Raw genomic sequence first — 21,606 nt, forward strand, 5'->3', positions numbered from 1 at the left:
GATACAAGGTGATCACAGAGGTAAAACTGAGATAAGGAGCAGTCTGCAGAGGCTTAGATACAAGGTAATCACAGAGGTAAAACTGAGATAAGGGTTCAGTCTGCAGAGGCTTAGATACAAGGTAATCACAGAGGTAAAACTGAGATAAGGGGGCAGTCTGCAGAGGCTTAGATACAGGGTAATCGCAGAGGTAGAACTGAGATAAGGGGGCCGCCTGCAGAGGCTTAGATACAAGGTAATCACAGAGGTAAAACTGAGATAAGGGTTCAGTCTGCAGAGGCTTAGATACAAGGTAATCACAGAGGTAAAACTGAGATAAGGGGGCAGTCTGCAGAGGCTTAGATACAGGGTAATCGCAGAGGTAGAACTGAGATAAGGGGGCCGCCTGCAGAGGCTTAGATACAAGGTAATCACAGAGGTAAAACTGAGATAAGGGTTCAGTCTGCAGAGGCTTAGATACAAGGTAATCACAGAGGTAAAACTGAGATAAGGGGGCAGTCTGCAGAGGCTTAGATACAGGGTAATCGCAGAGGTAGAACTGAGATAAGGGGGCCGCCTGCAGAGGCTTAGATACAGGGTAATCACAGAGGTAAAACAGAGATAAGGGGGCCGTCTGCAGAGGCTTAGATACAGGGTAATCACAGATGTAAAACTGAGATAAGGGGGCAGTCTGCACAGGCTTAGATACAAGGTAATCACAGAGGTAAAACTGAGATAAGGGGCAGTCTGCAGAAACTTAGATACAAGGTAATCACAGAGGTAAAGCTGAGATAAGGGACAGTCTGCAGAGGCTTAGATACAGGGTAATCACAGAGGTAAAACTGAGATAAGGGGGCAGTCTGCAGAAACTTAGATACAAGGTAATCACAGAGGTAAAGCTGAGATAAGGGACAGTCTGCAGAGGCTTAGATACAAGGTAATCACAGAGGTAAAACTGAGATAAGGGGGCAGTCAGCAGAGGCTTAGATACAGGGTAATCACAGAGGTAAAACTGAGATAAGGGGGCAGTCTGCAGAGGCTTAGATACAAGGTAATCACAGAGGTAAAACTGAGATAAGGGAGCAGTCTGCAGAAGCTTAGATACAAGGTAATCACAGAGGTAAAGCTGAGATAAGGGACAGTCTGCAGAGGCTTAGATACAAGGTAATCACAGAGGTAAAACTGAGATAAGGGGGCAGTCAGCAGAGGCTTAGATACAAGTTAATCAGAGGAAAAAAGTATATTTCTATAACACGGTTGGGTATTCAAAACTGGAGAATGGTAAATAAAGGTATTATCTATGTTTTTAAACAATAATTTTTTTGGTGTTTTCTATCCCTTTAACACATAAATATGTATATAATTATATACATATATATTTACAGGGAACACACAGTTCCCGAAGACCACAATGTAAAGGCACTTTTTATTGCCATTTTTTTTTCCTAACACCCCACACCTGCTCACTTTAAAGCCCCCAAACTGCCTAGTGCAGTTGTTTTTTATAAAAAATATTTTCTTTAATATAAAAATATAACGCCCTCTATTGTGAGGGCATTTGGGGCAGTTTTAGAAAATGAACCAGAGATCTAATCTCTAGTTATTTTTTTAGCGCTAATTTCTACCATGAGCTCATGGTAGCGATAACTAGCCACTTGTAATGGCTAGTTATTTATTTGCCTGTTTGCGCGCGCGCAATAATTTATTGCTCCACTTGTAATGGCTAGTTATTTATTTGCCTGTTTGCGGGCGCGCAATAATTTATTGCTCCACTTGTAATGGCTAGTTATTTATTTGCCTGTTTGCGCGCGCGCAATAATTTATTGCTCCACTTGTAATGGCTAGTTATTTATTTGCCTGTTTGCGGGCGCGCAATAATTTATTGCTCCACTTGTAATCTGGCGCTAAATAAATAAACCTTTACGACAGAATATCATACTATGACATATTAGTTCTGGGATTTTTTACCTCAATATTCTATGACACAAGCAAACTGGGAACATGTATCAAATATAACTTATTCGTTTACGCGTAATCAGGGTTTGCAGTTTTATAGTCACATCATAATCATAAATATCAGCTGGGTCACTGTATATCACCTTTAAATGTCTAAGTTCCTCTCTTACAGAACAACACAGATCTGTGGTTTAGGATATTAGCAAACAGGATATAAAAGAGGAACTATGGATTTGTCTTTAAATTTACCAAATGGCAAATATGTAGAGATTTTTCTTTTTCATTCACTGTTACACTGTATCTTTCCTGACCTACAAAGTAAGGTAAGTAGCGAAATACATAGAGTGATATATATATAGAGAGAGAGAATATTTATTCAAAAAATCAATATGTTTATCTAAGCTTTAGTAAACACTCTCAGAGACATAAAGTAACAAAATCTGAGAACTTAAATGACATCAGATTTCACATCTCTCTTTTGTCATTTTCATGTGTTGTAAATAAATCCTGGTTTATAGAATCTACAGAAGAGAATGTGCCCCTATATTATTACATGTACCTATGTATTAAACCCAGCAAGGGTATAAATGCAAATAGATCAATATATCAATTGTATTAGACATATATCTAGCAAGTTACATAACTGCCATTAACCATTTGATATGTAGAGGGTCATGTGACCCATTTATAGGAAGAGATTGGAATCCTTATAATGAGAGTTATCTGGTTTAATTTCTGTGTATTAATTCTTTAACATTATTTTATTAATCTACAGGCTCATGTCTTTATTTTTATTTGTTGGCTACGTATAGACCCAGACTTATCACTCTCCCATTTTATTCATTATTGCAAACACCTCTGCTATAGAGAGCGCCACACTCTTAAGCCTACCTAGGTATGCTTTATTGCTCTTCAACAAACAATACCAGAGGAACTAACGTAAATTTGATAATAGATTCAAATGGAATTTATAACAATATGTATAGCAAATAGGAACTACATTTTTCTGAAATGTGTTCCTTAAGGGGACATCTCAAAGCTTTTACAAGGTATTTATAATACTTAGGAACCTGCTCATTAACCAAACAAATTAATTGACAGAAAATGTATTTCTTTGTTGCTTTAATTTCCCATAATAAATGGAGAAACTATCTTGTAATAGATCATAAATATGTTTAGTTAAATAACTCATTTTAAACAAAATTAGTTCAAATTGATTATTTTTTTGTAAATGAATAATGAAAATGTATTTTTTGACACACATCTAGTATCATGTGATAGCTTAATATGGAAAAAATAATCAGTTCATTTACTGGGCTTGGATTATCATAAAGGTGTTCAAAATTCATTAAAGGACACTAACGTCAAAATGAAACGTTCAGATAGAGCACCTAATTTTAAACAAGTTTCCAATTCACATCTATTGTCTAAATATGCACAATCTTTTTATATGCACACTCACTGAGGCACCGTCTCCTACTGAGCATGTGCAAATGTACACAGTGTATACATTTATGCATTTTGTGATTGGCTGGTGGCTGTCACATGATGCAGTGGGACTGAAATTTGTTATAAAAAATCAATTACTCGTGAAATTCAAACATTTAACCTAACTATTTTCTATCTGATCCCCAGTGAAAGTTCCTCTCATTAATATTTATAATTGTGTGACCAGATGTCCTGATTTTTTTACAGTACAGTCCTGAATTTTGGAAGTCTTTCCCTAATTTTTCAGGTGTCTCAAATTTGCCTTGGACAGTGTTGAGCTATTTATTTATCTTGAGATGGTTCAATGAAAGCTGCTTATTTAGCGCAAGAAATCAGTCTAAGGTGTACACGCTCACACCATAGTAATAAATCAAAAGATAGTTTTTTTTGTTTCATTTTTTTACAACCTCCTCAACATATATGAGATGTACCGAATATGGGTCTTAGGTGTTTTGGATTTGGATTTGGAAAATGGCGTCCTATTATTAATATATCGCTAGGAACCTCTATTAATTGAGAAGAACTATAAATACATCAGTAACAATTAGAAAACATTCACAAAACAAGATCTGTAAATGAGGGTAAATGTTAAATATTCATAGGTGGATATTTATCTAGCTGTCAACCGCAAATACGCTGGAATTCCGCAGTGTAATTGTGGCAAGCTTGATTCGACCTAGTTATCAAAGCCGACAGATCGGCAAAATTAGAAATTTGTGACGTAACATACTATCCGCCGTTCTCAGTCCGACACAGATCAATGCTTACGTCATTACAGATGTTACGAATACACATTCGGCACTATTTGACACTTTTTCAAAGTTATCAAATAGTTAACCGGTACGCTCGCGGCTATTCCGGCCCAACGTACCTGGTTTTCATTCCACCACCCTGGAGGCCACGGATGCCATGGGAATCAATGGGAGTCTGAAAGCAGCGAAAGCTTATGTTCGATGCTGCCTGATATCCCATTGATTTCTATGGTAGAAAACCAGTTACGTTTACACCTAACACCCTAACATAAGCCCCGAGTTTAAACACCCCTAATCTGCCACCCCGACATCGCCGCCACCTACATAATGTTATTAACCCCTATCCCACCCCACATCACCATAAACTAAATTAAGCTATTAACCCCTAAACCTAACAACCCGCTAACTTTACAGTAAAATTACAACATCCTTTAGAATTAAAATAAACTATATTAAACTATTAATTAACCTACCCTAACTATTATACTACAATTACATTAAACTAGCAATTAAATTAACTACATTACATATTAAAAAACCCTAACCCTACTCAAATTATTTAAATATACTATGACAAATTACTAAGTTACAAAAACAAACACTAAGTTACAAAAACAAACTCAGTTTAAAAAATTAAAAAAGAATTACACCTAATCTAATAGCCCTATCAAAATAAAAAAGCCCCCCCCCCAAATTAAAAAAAAAACCTAGCCTACAATAAACTACCAATGGCCCTTAAAAGGGCCATTTGCGGGGCATTGCCCCAAAGAAATCAGCTCTTTTAATTGTAAAAAAAAATACAAACAACCCCCCCAACAGTAAAACCCACCACCCAACCAACCAACCCGCCCAAATAAAAAACCTATCTAAAAAAACTAAGATCCCCATTGCCCTGAAAAGGGCATTTGTATGGGCATTGCCCTTAAAAGGGCATTTAGCTCTTTTACCTGCCCAGACCCTACTTTAAAAATAAAACCCACCCAAAAAACACTTAAATAAACCTAACACTAACCCCCGACGATCCATTTACAGTTTTTGAAGTTCCGCTTGAAGATCCATCCAGTCGGCAAGAAGTCTTCATCCGGGTGGTAAGAAGTCTTCAACCGGGCGGCCTCTTCTATCTTCATCCGTCCGGCGCGGAGCTCCTCTTCAATACGGTCGCCACCGTAAACTGTAACTTGAATGCAAGTGACGTCATCCAAGATGGCGTCCCTTGCATTCCTATTGGCTGAAAGGTTACAATCAGCCAATAGGATTAGAGCTGCTAAAATCCTATTGGCTATTCCAATCAGCCAATAGGATTTGAGCAGCGCTCATCCCATTGGCTGTTCCAATCAGCCAATAGGATTGAGCTCTCATCCTATTGGCTGATTGGAACAGCCAATAGGATTTTAGCAGCTCTTATCCTATTGGATGATTGGAACCTTTCAGCCAATAGGAATGCAAGGGATGCCATCTTCAGGATGGACCCGCTCCGCGCAGGGTAGATGAACATAGAAGAGGCCACCCAGATGAAGACTTCTTGCCAGCTGGATAGATCCTTCAAGCGGAACTTTAAAAACTGTAAGTGGATCGTCGGGGGTTAGTGTTAGGTTTATTTAAGGGTTTTTTGGGTGGGTTTTATTTTTAGAGTAGGGTCTGGGCAGGTAAAAGAGCTAAATGCCTTTTTAAGGGCAATGCCCATACAAATGCCCTTTTCAGGGCAATGGGGAGCTTAGGTTTTTTAGACAGGCTTTTTATTTGGGGGGGTTGGTTGGGTGGGTGGTGGGTTTAACTGTTGGGGGGGAGTTTGTATTTTTTTTTTACAAGTAAAAGAGCTGATTTCTTTGGGGCAATGCCCCGCAAAAGGCCCTTTTAAGGGCCATTGGCAGTTTAGTGTAGGCTATGGTTTTTTTTATTTTGGGGGGGCTTTTTTATTTTGATAGGGCTATTAGATTAGGTGTAATTAGTTTTTATTTTTGATACTGTGGTTTGTAACTTAGTGGGGGTTTTTCGTAACTTATTAATTTTTAATAGTATATTTAAATAATTTGAGTAGGGTTAGGGTTTTTAAATATGTAATATATAGTATAATAGTTAGGGTAGGTTAATTAATAGTTTGATATAGTTTATTTTAATTCTAAAGGTAAGTTTTAATTTATTATAAGATAGGGATGTTGTAATTTTAATGTAAAGTTAGCGGGTCATTAGGTTTAGGGGTTAATAGCTTAATTTAGCTTATGGCGATGTGGGGGCTCTCTGTTTAGGGGTTCATAGGTTTAGTTAGTGGTAATGATGTGGGAGGCCAGAGGTTCAGGGGTTAATACGTTTATTTAGGTGGCGGCGGTGTCCGGGAGCGGCGGAATAGGGGTTAATAACTTTATTAAAGTTGCGGCGGGGTCCGGGAGCGGCGGGATAGGGGTTAATAACTTTATTAAAGTTGCGGCTGGGTCCGGGAGCAGCAGGATAGGGGTTAATAACTTTATTAAAGTTGCGGCATGGTCCAGGAGCGGCGGGATAGGGGTTAAACATTTTATTATAGTGGCAGCGTTTAATGACAGGATATAAATAAAGTTGGGAAAAAGCCGAATAGCAGCGAGATCGTTAGTAAACAACAGTCCGATGCTCATTGCCCCGTACTTGGTGCGCGGCTTTTTGATGGCTTTTTTTATAAATATGGAGAGCGTATTCAGGTCTGCAGCCGCAATGTTAGGTGAGCGTATTGGTGCCGGCGAATGCAGCATAGTTGAGGTGTTGATAAATATCTCCCATAGTCTGTAAATAGTGTCTGTATAGAATATGTGATCGCATAGAGGTTAATGTGTGAGTTTTCAAGGCGTAATTAGGATTTTTCCCACAAACAGCAACTCATCACGCAGGATTTAGAGAGTTAGAATTGCTGGTGTAAAGTACCTTGTCCTGCGGCCATATCTCACCATCCTAAAACTGATGACGTTCTCTTTTTTTATATTTTCAGTTTTTTCAAACTATTTTGTTTCTATTTTTCTTCTGTGCAAATGTAGAGCGCTTTTTATTTATAGATGATGTTGGTTTTATTCATTTCACTTCTGTTTTGTAATGTTTAATATTTCATAACTCAGATAGAGAATTACATTTGAAACCTTTTTCAATTTACTTCTATTATCTAATTTGCTTTGTTCTCTTTATATTTTTTGTTGAAAATCATACCTATGTAGGCTCAGGAGTAGCAAAGCACTAATGGGAGCTAGATGCTGATTGGTGACTGCACATATACACCTCTTGTGATTGGCTCAAATTGTGCGTTCAGCTAGCTCCCAGCAGTGCATTAATGCTCCTTCAACAAAGGATACTAAGAGAATGAAGCAACTAATATAATAGAAGTAAACAGGAACATTATTTAGAATTGTATCCTCTGTCTGTATCATGAAAGAAACTTTTTTGGGTTTCATGTCCCTTTAACAGTTGTGAGATAAAAGCAGCTTCATGGATTACAATGAAGCTGAGTTCAGTACTGGACGATCTGGCGTGGGGCGGGTACAGATTCTGCTTGTGACACATAGTATAAATAGTGTGAGTCTCAGCTGAATTCCCAGAAGAAAATGTTATCTGAACAGGCAGCAGCTGAATAAACTAACTTTTTATTGTCAGACTTGTGATATTGTGTCCCACTCTAGCATTTGTCTATCTCAGCTAGTAAACAACTGATAGCTCGATATACGCACATTTACTTTTTCTACTACACCTTAACATTTGTTTTGCAATTTACTTCTATTACCAATTTGTGCACAGTCTGTTTATATGCACACTTTCTGAGGCAAGAGCTCCTACTGAGCATGTGCAAGAGATCACAGTGTATACATATATGAGTCTGATTAGCTGATGGCTGTCACATGATACAGTTATATACACACTTACTGAGGCACCAGTTACTACTGAGCATGTGCAAGAGATCACAGTGTATACGTATATGAGTCTGATTAGCTGATGGCTGTCACATGATACAGTTATATACACACTGTCTGAGGCACCAGTTACTACTGAGCATGTGCAAGAGATCACAGTGTATACGTATATGAGTCTGATTAGCTGATGACTGTCACATGATACAGTTATATGCACACTGTCTGAGGCACCAGCTCCTACTGAGCATGTGCAAGAGATCACAGTGTATATACGTATATGAGTCTGTGATTAGCTGATGACTGTCACATGATACAGTTATATGCACACTTACTGAGGCACCAGTTACTACTGAGGATGTGCAAGAGATCACAGTGTATATGTATATGAGTCTGTTGCTAGCTGATGGCTGTCACATGATACAGTTATATGCACACTTACTGAGGCACCAGTTACTACTGAGCATGTGCAAGAGATCACAGTGTATACGTATATGAGTCTGTGATTAGCTGATGGCTGTCACATGATACAGTTATATGCACACTGTCTGAGGCACCAGCTCCTACTGAGCATGTGCAAGAGATCACAGTGTATAAGTATATGAGTCTGTGATTAGCTGATGACTGTCACATGATACAGTTTTATGCATACTTACTGAGGCACCAGTTACTACTGAGCATGTGCAAGAGATCACAGTGTATATACGTATATGAGTCTGTGATTAGCTGATGACTGTCACATGATACAGTTTTATGCATACTTACTGAGGCACCAGTTACTACTGAGGATGTGCAAGAGATCACAGTGTATATGTATATGAGTCTGTTGCTAGCTGATGTCTGTCACATGATACAGTTATATGCACACTTACTGAGGCACCAGTTACTACTGAGCATGTGCAAGAGATCACAGTGTATATGTATATGAGTCTGTTGCTAGCTGATGGCTGTCACATGATACTGTTATATGCACACTGTCTGAGGCACCAGCTCCTACTGAGCATGTGCAAGAGATCACAGTGTATACGTATATGAGTCTGTGATTAGCTGATGGCTGTCACATGATACAGTTATATGCACACTTACTGAGGCACCAGTTACTACTGAGCATGTGCAAGAGATCACAGTGTATACATATAGTCTGTGATTGGCTGATGGCTGTCACATGATACAGTTATATGCACACTTACTGAGGCAAGAGCTCCTACTGAGCATGTGCAAGAGATCACAGTGTATACATATACTAGTCTGTGATTGGCTGATGGCTGTCACATGATACAGTTATATGCACACTTACTGAGGCATCAGTTACTACTGAGCATGTGCAAGAGATCACAGTGTATACATATATGAGTCTGATTGGCTGATGGCTGTCACATGATACAATTATGTGCACACTTTCTGAGGCACCAGCTCATACTGAGCATGTGCAAGAGTTCACAGTGTATATGTATATGAGTCTGTGATTAGCTGATGGCTGTCACATGATACAGTTATATGCACACTTACTGAGGCACCAGTTACTACTGAGCATGTGCAAGAGATCACAGTGTATACGTATATGAGTCTGTGATTAGCTGATGGCTGTCACATGATAGTTATATGCACACTGTCTGATGCACCAGCTACTACTGAGCATGTGCAAAAGATCACAGTGTATACGTATATGAGTCTGTGATTAGCTGATGGCTGTCACATGATAGTTATATGCACACTGTCTGAGGCACCAGTTACTGCTGAGCATGTGCAAGAGATCACAGTTTATACATATATGAGTCTGTGATTAGCTGGTGGCTGTCACATGATACAGTTATATGCACACTTACTGAGGCACCAGTTACTACTGAGCATGTGCAAGCGATCACAGTTTATACGTATATGAGTCTGTGATTAGCTGATGTCTGTCACATGATACAGTTATATGCACACTGTCTGAGGCACCAGTTACTACTGAGCATGTGCAAGAGATCATAGTATATGTATATGAGTCTGTGATTAGCTGATGGCTGTCACATGATACAGTTATATGCACACTGTCTGAAGCACCAGTTACTACTGAGCATGTGCAAGAGATCACAGTGTATACGTATATGAGTCTGTGATTGGCTGATGGCTGTCACATGATACAATTATGTGCACACTTTCTGAGGCACCAGCTCATACTGAGCATGTGCAAGAGTTCACAGTGTATATGTATATGAGTCTGTGATTAGCTCATGGCTGTCACATGATACAGTTATATGCACACTGTCTGAAGCACCAGTTACTACTGAGCATGTGCAAGAGATCACAGTTTATACGTATATGAGTCTGTGATTAGCTGATGGCTGTCACATGATACAGTTATATGCACACTGTCTGAGGCACCAGTTACTACTGAGCATGTGCAAGAGATCACAGTGTATATGTATATGAGTCTGTGATTAGCTGATGGCTGTCACATGATACAGTTATATGCACACTGTCTGAGGCACCAGTTACTACTGAGCATGTGCAAGAGATCACAGTGTATACGTATATGAGTCTGTGATTAGCTGATGGCTGTCACATGATACAGTTATATGCACACTGTCTGAGGCACCAGTTACTACTGAGTATGTGCAAGAGATCACAGTGTATACGTATATGAGTCTGTGATTAGCTGATGGCTGTCACATGATACAGTTATATACACACTTACTGAGGCACCAGTTACTACTGAGCATGTGCAAGAGATCACAGTGTATACGTATATGAGTCTGATTAGCTGATGGCTGTCACATGATACAGTTATATACACACTGTCTGAGGCACCAGTTACTACTGAGCATGTGCAAGAGATCACAGTGTATACGTATATGAGTCTGATTAGCTGATGACTGTCACATGATACAGTTATATGCACACTGTCTGAGGCACCAGCTCCTACTGAGCATGTGCAAGAGATCACAGTGTATACGTATATGAGTCTGTGATTAGCTGATGACTGTCACATGATACAGTTTTATGCACACTTACTGAGGCACCAGTTACTACTGAGGATGTGCAAGAGATCACAGTGTATATGTATATGAGTCTGTTGCTAGCTGATGGCTGTCACATGATACAGTTATATGCACACTTACTGAGGCACCAGTTACTACTGAGCATGTGCAAGAGATCACAGTGTATACGTATATGAGTCTGTGATTAGCTGATGGCTGTCACATGATACAGTTATATGCACACTGTCTGAGGCACCAGCTCCTACTGAGCATGTGCAAGAGATCACAGTGTATAAGTATATGAGTCTGTGATTAGCTGATGACTGTCACATGATACAGTTTTATGCATACTTACTGAGGCACCAGTTACTACTGAGCATGTGCAAGAGATCACAGTGTATATACGTATATGAGTCTGTGATTAGCTGATGACTGTCACATGATACAGTTTTATGCATACTTACTGAGGCACCAGTTACTACTGAGGATGTGCAAGAGATCACAGTGTATATGTATATGAGTCTGTTGCTAGCTGATGTCTGTCACATGATACAGTTATATGCACACTTACTGAGGCACCAGTTACTACTGAGCATGTGCAAGAGATCACAGTGTATATGTATATGAGTCTGTTGCTAGCTGATGGCTGTCACATGATACTGTTATATGCACACTGTCTGAGGCACCAGCTCCTACTGAGCATGTGCAAGAGATCACAGTGTATACGTATATGAGTCTGTGATTAGCTGATGGCTGTCACATGATACAGTTATATGCACACTTACTGAGGCACCAGTTACTACTGAGCATGTGCAAGAGATCACAGTGTATACATATAGTCTGTGATTGGCTGATGGCTGTCACATGATACAGTTATATGCACACTTACTGAGGCAAGAGCTCCTACTGAGCATGTGCAAGAGATCACAGTGTATACATATACTAGTCTGTGATTGGCTGATGGCTGTCACATGATACAGTTATATGCACACTTACTGAGGCATCAGTTACTACTGAGCATGTGCAAGAGATCACAGTGTATACATATATGAGTCTGATTGGCTGATGGCTGTCACATGATACAATTATGTGCACACTTTCTGAGGCACCAGCTCATACTGAGCATGTGCAAGAGTTCACAGTGTATATGTATATGAGTCTGTGATTAGCTGATGGCTGTCACATGATACAGTTATATGCACACTTACTGAGGCACCAGTTACTACTGAGCATGTGCAAGAGATCACAGTGTATACGTATATGAGTCTGTGATTAGCTGATGGCTGTCACATGATAGTTATATGCACACTGTCTGATGCACCAGCTACTACTGAGCATGTGCAAAAGATCACAGTGTATACGTATATGAGTCTGTGATTAGCTGATGGCTGTCACATGATAGTTATATGCACACTGTCTGAGGCACCAGTTACTGCTGAGCATGTGCAAGAGATCACAGTTTATACATATATGAGTCTGTGATTAGCTGGTGGCTGTCACATGATACAGTTATATGCACACTTACTGAGGCACCAGTTACTACTGAGCATGTGCAAGCGATCACAGTTTATACGTATATGAGTCTGTGATTAGCTGATGTCTGTCACATGATACAGTTATATGCACACTGTCTGAGGCACCAGTTACTACTGAGCATGTGCAAGAGATCATAGTATATGTATATGAGTCTGTGATTAGCTGATGGCTGTCACATGATACAGTTATATGCACACTGTCTGAAGCACCAGTTACTACTGAGCATGTGCAAGAGATCACAGTGTATACGTATATGAGTCTGTGATTGGCTGATGGCTGTCACATGATACAATTATGTGCACACTTTCTGAGGCACCAGCTCATACTGAGCATGTGCAAGAGTTCACAGTGTATATGTATATGAGTCTGTGATTAGCTCATGGCTGTCACATGATACAGTTATATGCACACTGTCTGAAGCACCAGTTACTACTGAGCATGTGCAAGAGATCACAGTTTATACGTATATGAGTCTGTGATTAGCTGATGGCTGTCACATGATACAGTTATATGCACACTGTCTGAGGCACCAGTTACTACTGAGCATGTGCAAGAGATCACAGTGTATATGTATATGAGTCTGTGATTAGCTGATGGCTGTCACATGATACAGTTATATGCACACTGTCTGAGGCACCAGTTACTACTGAGCATGTGCAAGAGATCACAGTGTATACGTATATGAGTCTGTGATTAGCTGATGGCTGTCACATGATACAGTTATATGCACACTGTCTGAGGCACCAGTTACTACTGAGTATGTGCAAGAGATCACAGTGTATACGTATATGAGTCTGTGATTAGCTGATGGCTGTCACATGATACAGGTTGTGGGAAATTGAATACAAGTTTAAAATTTGTTATAAAAAATCTACTATTCATTGAAATTAAGAGTAAGTGCTATTGAATTGTCTTTTTATCATGTTTGTTAATTATGCAAGTCTACGATATTTAGAGCTTCTTGAACTGTTTTCATTGGGAAAAATATTCATATATTAGTTTTTTTAATGTGCTCGATTAAATATTTTTAACACGATTTTCTTTTAATATAAATATACAACTTTTGATATAGCGAAAAAAATGTGATTTTAATATTTGACCACTAAGAAATAAATCCTGATTAACAAAGCCGGCGGATAGCGAGGGCGCATGTCTAATAGTGCTGAAAGCAATGCTACAAACAAAATGTTTACTTTATTGCATATGATATGAAAATATAAACTGTATGCATCTTGTGTTCCAGGAGCAGCACAGATGGAGGCTACCGTTAAGCTCTGTAAGTAAAATAAAGTAACTCATAAGCTCCAGTAAAGGAATAAAACGTATTCAATTCTGTTTGGCAGCCGCTGCTAAGCAGACAGTGATTGACTGGGCCGTGCAACTGTCGCGGCTAATTGACTCACTGGCTGTTTCCTGATTAAAGGGACATTCCAGACAAAATTGGAATCCGCACAGGTGCATTTAATTTTTTAATAGAAGCATTTTCGTTATATACTTGCTTCTTATAAAATCTATTGGTGTTTCAAAGTGTATTTAAGTATGCTCCGTGCACCAGCATTTTACACACAACACTAAGGTGCTTGTGCCATCTGGTAATGACTCAATTTGTTAATTGCTGACATGATACAATCCCCACTGGTGCTCTGAGCAGCTGCAGTATATAAAATGCTGGTGCACTGAGAATACCTAGCTATGCTTCACATGCACGTGCACAGAAATGCTAACACTAAAGCAGGGATAACTTTTACTAGAAGCATTTTTGCTAATACATTTATATTGTAATTATGTTTATATTCACAGATGTAATAAATCTATGTGCATTTAAATTGTGACCAGAATGTCCCTTTAAGGCAAGCATTCCTCTGTGGCATCTGAGTGGGGCTTTAACTATGTGTTTAACTCCATAACAAGTTATACATAACTGCTATAATGTATTATTATTTTTTTGGTTTTGATTAAGCTATGCCATTTTTTTAGCCACAATTCTCTTTTGTATAATTCATTAACTTTCAGCTAGATTACAAATTGTGCGTTGGTGTTTTAACGCTGACAAAATGGTAATTTCAGCGTTAAAACAGCACTGCAGCCATTACAAGTCTTGTCGGTATAACCGTAGCACAACATCAGTCCTGCACACGTCAAAATGACGTTTTTTTCATGGGATTCCCATAGCGCTGCCATTACAAGTTTTGCGGTCAGGCTAAAAAGCTAGCGTTGCAGCTTATACCTACAAGATCTATTCCTGTCAGGGTTTTTCCCTGTTGTGTTTGCCATGTGCTGATGGCAGCCATTTTACTCACCTCTCTTGCTGACTATGGTACATTGTGGGGGATGATGCTCATTTCCTGCACTTCCTTTTATTGCCAGACTGGCCAGACATTGCCCTTCTATTTTGATTCCGGCAGCGTGGAGTGGGTCCATCCTGAAGACATCCGGCGCGCAGCATCCTCTTCATATGGTCGTCGTCATACATTGAATCTTCAATGCAAGGGAGCCGTTTCAAAATGGCATCCCTTGCATTCCTATTGGCTGAAAAATTTGAATCAGCCAATAGGAATTAGAGCTGCTAAAATCCTATTGGCTGTTAAAATCAGCCAATAGGATTTAAGCACCTCTCATTCTATTGGATGATTCATAGGGTTTTTTTTTTTTTAAGGGTTTTTTGAGTTTTTTTTTTTTTTTTAAGATTAGGGTTTGGGCAGCAAAAGAGATAAATGCAAATGCCCTTTACAGGGCAGTGGGTAGATTAGGTTTTTTATATATATTTTTTTATTTTGGGGGTTTGGGGGGTGGTGGTTTGTAATGTTAGTGGTTTTTGTAAAAGAGCTGTTTAACTTAGGGCAATGCCCTACAAAAGGCCCTTTTAAGGGCGATTGGTAGTTTATTCAAGATTAGGTTTTTTATTTTGGGGTGTGTTTTTAAAAAAAAATGGTTATTAGAATAGGAATAATTTTGATTATTTTTGATAATTTGTTTGGTATTTTGTGTAATGTTTTTTTTGTTTTGGAGTGGGTTTTTATTTTTAGATTATTGCTTGGGCAGCAAAAGACCTAAATGCCCTTTTTAGGGCAATGCCCATACAAATGCCCTTTTTAGGGCAATGGGTAGATTAGGTTTTACTTTATTTTTATTTTGTGGGTTTGGGGGTGGGGGTTTGTATAATGTTAGGGGGTGTCTGTTTGTTTTTGTAGCAAAAGAGCTGTTAACTTTAGAGCAATACCCTACAAAAAGGCAATTTTAAGGCCTCCCAAAAGGCCCTTTTAAAGGGACATGAAACCCAATTTTTTTCTTCCATGATTTAGAAAGAGCATACAATTATAAACAACTTTCTAATTTACTTCTATTATCTAATTTGCTTCATTCTCTTGATATTCATTGCTGAAAAGCATATCTAGATATGCTTAGTAGCTGCTGATTGGTAGCTGCACATAGATGCCTCCTGTGATTGGCTCACCATGTGCATTGCTATTTCTTAATTAAAGGATATCTAAAGAATGAAGCAAATAAGATAATAGAAGTAAATTGGTATGTTGAAAAAAATTTTTTTTGATATAGTGTCCCTTTAATCGCCCTTGGTATTTTATTATAGATTAGGGTTTTTTATTGTTTTGAATAATTTCCTTTGTTATTTTTGTAATGTTAGGTTTTAGTGTAAGGCAGCTTAAGTTTTATTTCACATGTAAGTTTGTATTTATTTTAACTAGGTAGTTAGTAAATAGTTAATAACTATTTACTAACTACTCTACCTAGTTAAAATAAATACAAACTTACCTGTGAAATAAAAATAAAACCTAAGATAGCTACAATATCACTATTAGTTATATTGTAGCTAGCTTAGGTTTTATTTCACAGGTAAGTATTTAGTTTTAAATAGGAATAATTTATTTAATAATTGTAACTTTAGTTTAGCTCTATTTTAATTATGTTAAAGTTAGGGGGTGTTAGGGTTACGGTTAGGGTTAGGTTTAGGGGTTAATATAGTTTAATTTAGGTTGTTGCGATGTGGGGGACTGGCGGTCTAGGGGTTAATAGGTTTATTTAGTCGTAGTGATGTGGGAGGCCAGAGGTTTAGGGGTTAATAACTTTATTTAGTGGCAGCGATGTCGGGGAGCGGTGGGATAGAGGTTAATAGATTTATTATAGTGTGGGCGATGTTGGGGTGCAGGGGAATATGGGTTAATAACTTTAGTATAGTGGCGGCGATATTGGCAGTGGCAGATTAGGGGTTAATAGTTTTATTTAGGTGGCGGCGATATCAAAAGCGGCAGATTAGGGGTTAATAGTTTTATTTAGGTGGCGGCGATATCAAAAGCAGCAGATTAGGGGTTAATAGTTTTATTTAGGTGGCGGCGATATCAAAAGCGGCAGATTAGGGATTAATAACATTATGTAGGTGGCGGCGATGTTGGGGGCAGCAGATTAGGGGTGTTTAGACGTGGGCTTTATGTTAGGGTGTTAGGTTTAAACGTAACTTTTATTTTCCCCATAGACATCAATGGGGCTGGGTTACAGAGCTTTTCATTCCGCAGGTGTTAGGCTTTTTTCTGACCCGCTCTCCCCATTGATGTCTATGGGGGAAGCGTGCACAAGCACTTCAAAACAGCACTTGAATTGTGTGTGGTATGGAGCTCAATGCAGCCATATCGCACGCACAAGCCGGCTGTTTCAAAACTTGTAATGGCTGCGCTATAGAGGGGGAAATAACGCAACTTTTGTTGCGTTCGTTAATTTTCCTATATCGTGCATAACTCGTAATCTAGCTGTTTATTAAGTACATATTAAAAATGAACAATCCGTCATTACAATAACGACAAACTAACTTAAACATTATTAAAGAAGTTAAATATAAATGTCACCCTCATTTATTTCCCCCTTGTGTTACTCGACCAGGAATAATGACCAAATCAATAACAGATACAGCGTAAGAATAATCGACACTCTGAGTTTTTATCTGTGTCTCTTAAAGGGACAGTCTACTTGATTTTGTTTTTTATTGTTTAAAATGATGGCTAATGCCTTTACTATCCATACCCCAGTTGTGCACAACCAGCATTGTTATATTAATATACTTTATATCTAAACCTCTGCCTGTTTCTAAGCCCCTGCATGCTGCCTCTTATCTCAGTGTATTTTATTAGCTTTTTACGACCTGACAGTGCTAGTTCATGTGTACCATATAGATAAACATTGTGCTCACTCCCATTGAGTTATTTATGAGTCAGCACCAATTGGCTAGATACAGGTCTGTCAAAAGAACTGAGATAAGGGGGCAGTCTGCAGAGGCTTAGATACAAGGTAATCACAGAGGTAAAAAGTATATTAATATAACTGTGTTGGTTGTGCAAAACTGCGGAATGGTAAATAAATGGATTATCTATCTGTTAAAACAATAACAATTTTCAAGTAGACTTTTCCTTTACAGTAGATCACATATTGGTTAATGCTACTAGGGTTATATAAATGTAGCCAGTGTCGCGCCGCTCTAGCTGTTGCTAGGGACGCGGCGCTTGCTGCTCGTTGCCTAGGGGGGAGTCAGCTCCTGTCTGCGTGCGGCGGTGATGTCATCGCCGCACACGCTCCCTCCCTTCCTGATGCCGGTCTGGATTCCTCTTGTGGTGTGAACCCTGCAGCTATGTAAGTACTTCACTTTCATTCACCTGTGCCCAAGTACAGGAGTTACTTTCTGTTCTTGAACCTTGATCTGTGAACACTCCTCCGGACCTCCCCAAGCCAATCTGTTGGGATCAGACTGGGTATGCCGGTTTGGTTCTGGGGGAGCATTGTGGCAAACCTCGCCACTTATGAACTATGCAGGAATTGTTATTTAGGCTAATGGTTAAAATGTATGTTAAACTGTAGGTTACTGTTTAAACTCCATGCTGTTTCAGTTGGGAAACCCTTGTAGGGGAGACTGTTTTTAAAAAGTGTTTGTTTTTTCCAGTTGTTGAATAAGTTGTTGTTGACTCCCAAGCTGTGTGTCGTCTAGTTCTTGGTGGAAAGGGGTTATTATTACAATTACCAAGAGAAGTTATTTGCTTGTCTCTGCTTAACAAAAAGATATTACAGATCCTACTGCCTCTCTGCTACAATTACCAAGAGAAGTTATTTGCTTGTCTCTGCTTACCAAAAAGATATTACAGATCCTACTGCCTCTCTGCTACAATTACCAAGAGTAGTTACTTGCTTGTCTCTGCCTACCCAAAAGATATTACAGATCCTAATGCCTCTCTGCTACAATTGGTGGCAAGCGACGGGATTCAAACCGCACAGCAAGTCGTAGGACATGTGATGTATATGAACAGACAGTGAATGGGGACAGATTATACCAGACTAAAGAGAACTGCATTGAAGGAATTACTGGAGGTGAGAGGAATTATTGCCAGCAATAAAACCAAAGCAAGGCTGATTGCAGAGCTCATGGAGGGAGACCGGGTAGCAGGTACGGCCGTACCCATGGCGAACAACGAAACCGAATTCCAAAAGGAGATGCGGACCCGGTTGGCTTTTTTTCTGCTACCCCATTCGGAGGAGCTCCTGACACGGACATCAGCAGACATACAGGAATACTTGATGGTGACCCAACAAACCACCCCGAGACCCGGAGAGGGGCTACCAGTACACTCCAGTGCTGGTACAGGGAAAGCTAAGATTCCCTACCATGCATTCAAGGATCATACCGACATGGAGGATATCGATGGGTACCTACAGGACTTTGAGCGATTATGCCAACTGCATAATATTAGTACCGCTGACCAAGTTCCCCTACTGGCTGGCAAGTTATCCGGGCGGGCTGCTGAAGCCTACCGCACTATACCAGATGAGGACAGCAGGGACTACCAGAAGGTAAAACAGGCCATCCTGACTAGGTATGCTATTACCCCGGAGGCATACCGACAGCGGTTCCGAGACCTGAAGAAGCTGGAGAAAGATACCCACACTGAGTGGGCGCATCGGCTAACCAGGACAGCTAAAGGCTGGTTGCAGGCAGCCCAAGTCACCCAGTTGGAAGACCTTTTACAACTCCTGTTGATGGAGCAATTCTTCCAAGGGGTGTCCACTGAATTGCAAAACTGGCTGAGAGATCAAAAACCATGCACGGTACATACCGCAGCGTCCTTGGCCGACGAATACCAAGATGCTCGGAGAGCTCAACGAACACAGCAACGCTCCAGTATTGGGGTCACCCCAAACCCCACTGCAGCTCCCACACCTCTGCTACCCCATCCTGGAGGGAGAATCCACCCTCCCCGATACCAGACTCGATCAGCTATCCGTTGCCATCTTTGTCACCAACAAGGGCACATTCAGAGAGACTGTCCCAGGAACAAGAACCGATCCACCTGGAACAACCAGAACAACCAGGCAACTGTACACTGCTACCAGAACAAGCCCCGACTACAGACCCAACCCCCAGTCTTCCACGAGGAACCCTTGGGCATCTTACACGGGGTAAACCCAGTACAGGCCGATTAGGACAACCTACAAAGCCACTGCCAGGTGGTATATATAGAGGGCCGACGTGTCCAAGGGCTGCGTGACTCTGGGGCCACCATAACCTTGCTCCGGCAACATTTAGTTTCCACCAATCAACTCACCGGAGACTGTGTAGCTGTCCGGGTGGCCGGGGGAGCCATTTCTAAGATTCCCATGGCCAAAGTACACTTGGATTGGGGAGCAGGGTCGGGGAACATAGAAGTGGGCCTTATGCAAAATTTGCCCGCAGACGTTATTTTGGGCAACGACTTAGGGGAGCTGACTTCAGCGTTTGCACCCTGAACCTCCCCACAAGCAGCACTGCCCGTGGTTACCCGACAACAGGCCCGCACCAACACACTGACTGATCACTCTGAGGCTCAGGTAAGCAATCACCCCCCTAATGTCTCTTGGGCCCCTCCACTAGAGTTTGGTAGCGAAGTGGCCACTGACCCCTCATTGCAAGTATATAGGGATAAGGTAAACCAGAATCAGGCGGGGTTAGAAGGAGAGAGGAATGGTTGGAAAAAGGGGTTACTGTACAGGTATACTGAGAAGATAGTGGCCGGATCTATTCCCCTGTCCATTCAGCAGTTAATAGTACCTCAGAGGTATAGACGAGAACTGCTACGGGTTGCCCACGATATTCCACTGTCAGGCCACCTAGGAGTTAGTCGGACGAAGCACCGCCTAACTCAGAATTTCTTTTGGCCAGGGATCACCAAAGATATTAGGCAGTATTGCCAGATGTGTGACACCTGCCAACGAGTAGGGAAAAGAGGAGACCGATATAAAGCAAAGCTACACTCCCTCCCCATAATAGAGGAGCCTTTTAGTCGAGTGGCGGTGGACCTCATTGGCCCCCTAGCCAAGCCTAGCCCCTTGGGGAAGAGGTATATACTCACGGTCGTGGATTATGCCACCCGATATCCCGAGGCGGTGGCTCTGGCTAATATTCATGCCGAGACCGTGGTGGATGCCCTCATCAAAATCTTCTCCCGCATGGGATTTCCCCGGGAGATTATTTCGGACCGGGGCACCCAGTTTACGGCTGAGATTACCCACCAGTTGTGGAGAGCATGTGGGGTGAAACCCATTGTAAATTCCGCTTATCATCCCCAGTCTAATGGGCTCTGTGAACGGTTTAATGGAACACTGAAACAGATGTTCCGCACGTTCATAGATACCCAGAAGAACTGGGAGCGGTTTCTACCCCATTTGCTTTTCGCCTATCGGGAGGTACCTCAGGAGTCTACAGGGTTCTCTCCCTTTGAATTATTATTCAGAAGGAGGGTACGGGGTCCCCTAGACTTAATCCGAGAGCATTGGGAGGGGGAAGTCACTAGTGATGGTACTCCTATCGTACCATGCGTGCTGGAGTTTAAGGAGCGCCTGGAGGCCCTGACTCGGACCGTCCGCTCCAACCTTCAGGCGGCTCAAACCCGTCAGCGCCGTTGGTATGATAGGGGCACCAGGGACCGCAGTTTTCAGACTGGGCAGAAGGTACTAATCTTAAAACCGGTCAAAAATGATAATCTGCAGGCCTCCTAGCAGGGCCCATACAAGGTGGTGGAACAAATCTGTGACACCACCTATGTG

The 21,606-nt window shown here is 40.7% G+C and overlaps 1 protein-coding gene across 1 annotated transcript in view; it reads left to right on the forward strand.

Moving 5' to 3' along the window:
* The first annotated feature begins 2,166 nt into the window (after window positions 1–2,166).
* LOC128665774 (transmembrane protein 272) overlaps window positions 2,167–21,606 on the forward strand; it is a 129,835-nt gene continuing 110,395 nt past the window's right edge. The window contains exons 1-2 of the mRNA XM_053719967.1: window positions 2,167–2,258; window positions 13,778–13,810. Coding sequence (XP_053575942.1) covers window positions 13,789–13,810 — 22 coding nt within the window. The 5' untranslated portion in view covers window positions 2,167–2,258; window positions 13,778–13,788. The remainder of the gene's footprint in view (window positions 2,259–13,777; window positions 13,811–21,606) is intronic.

Source organism: Bombina bombina, chromosome 7, assembly GCF_027579735.1.
Source record: "Bombina bombina isolate aBomBom1 chromosome 7, aBomBom1.pri, whole genome shotgun sequence".
Taxonomy (NCBI): domain Eukaryota; kingdom Metazoa; phylum Chordata; class Amphibia; order Anura; family Bombinatoridae; genus Bombina; species Bombina bombina.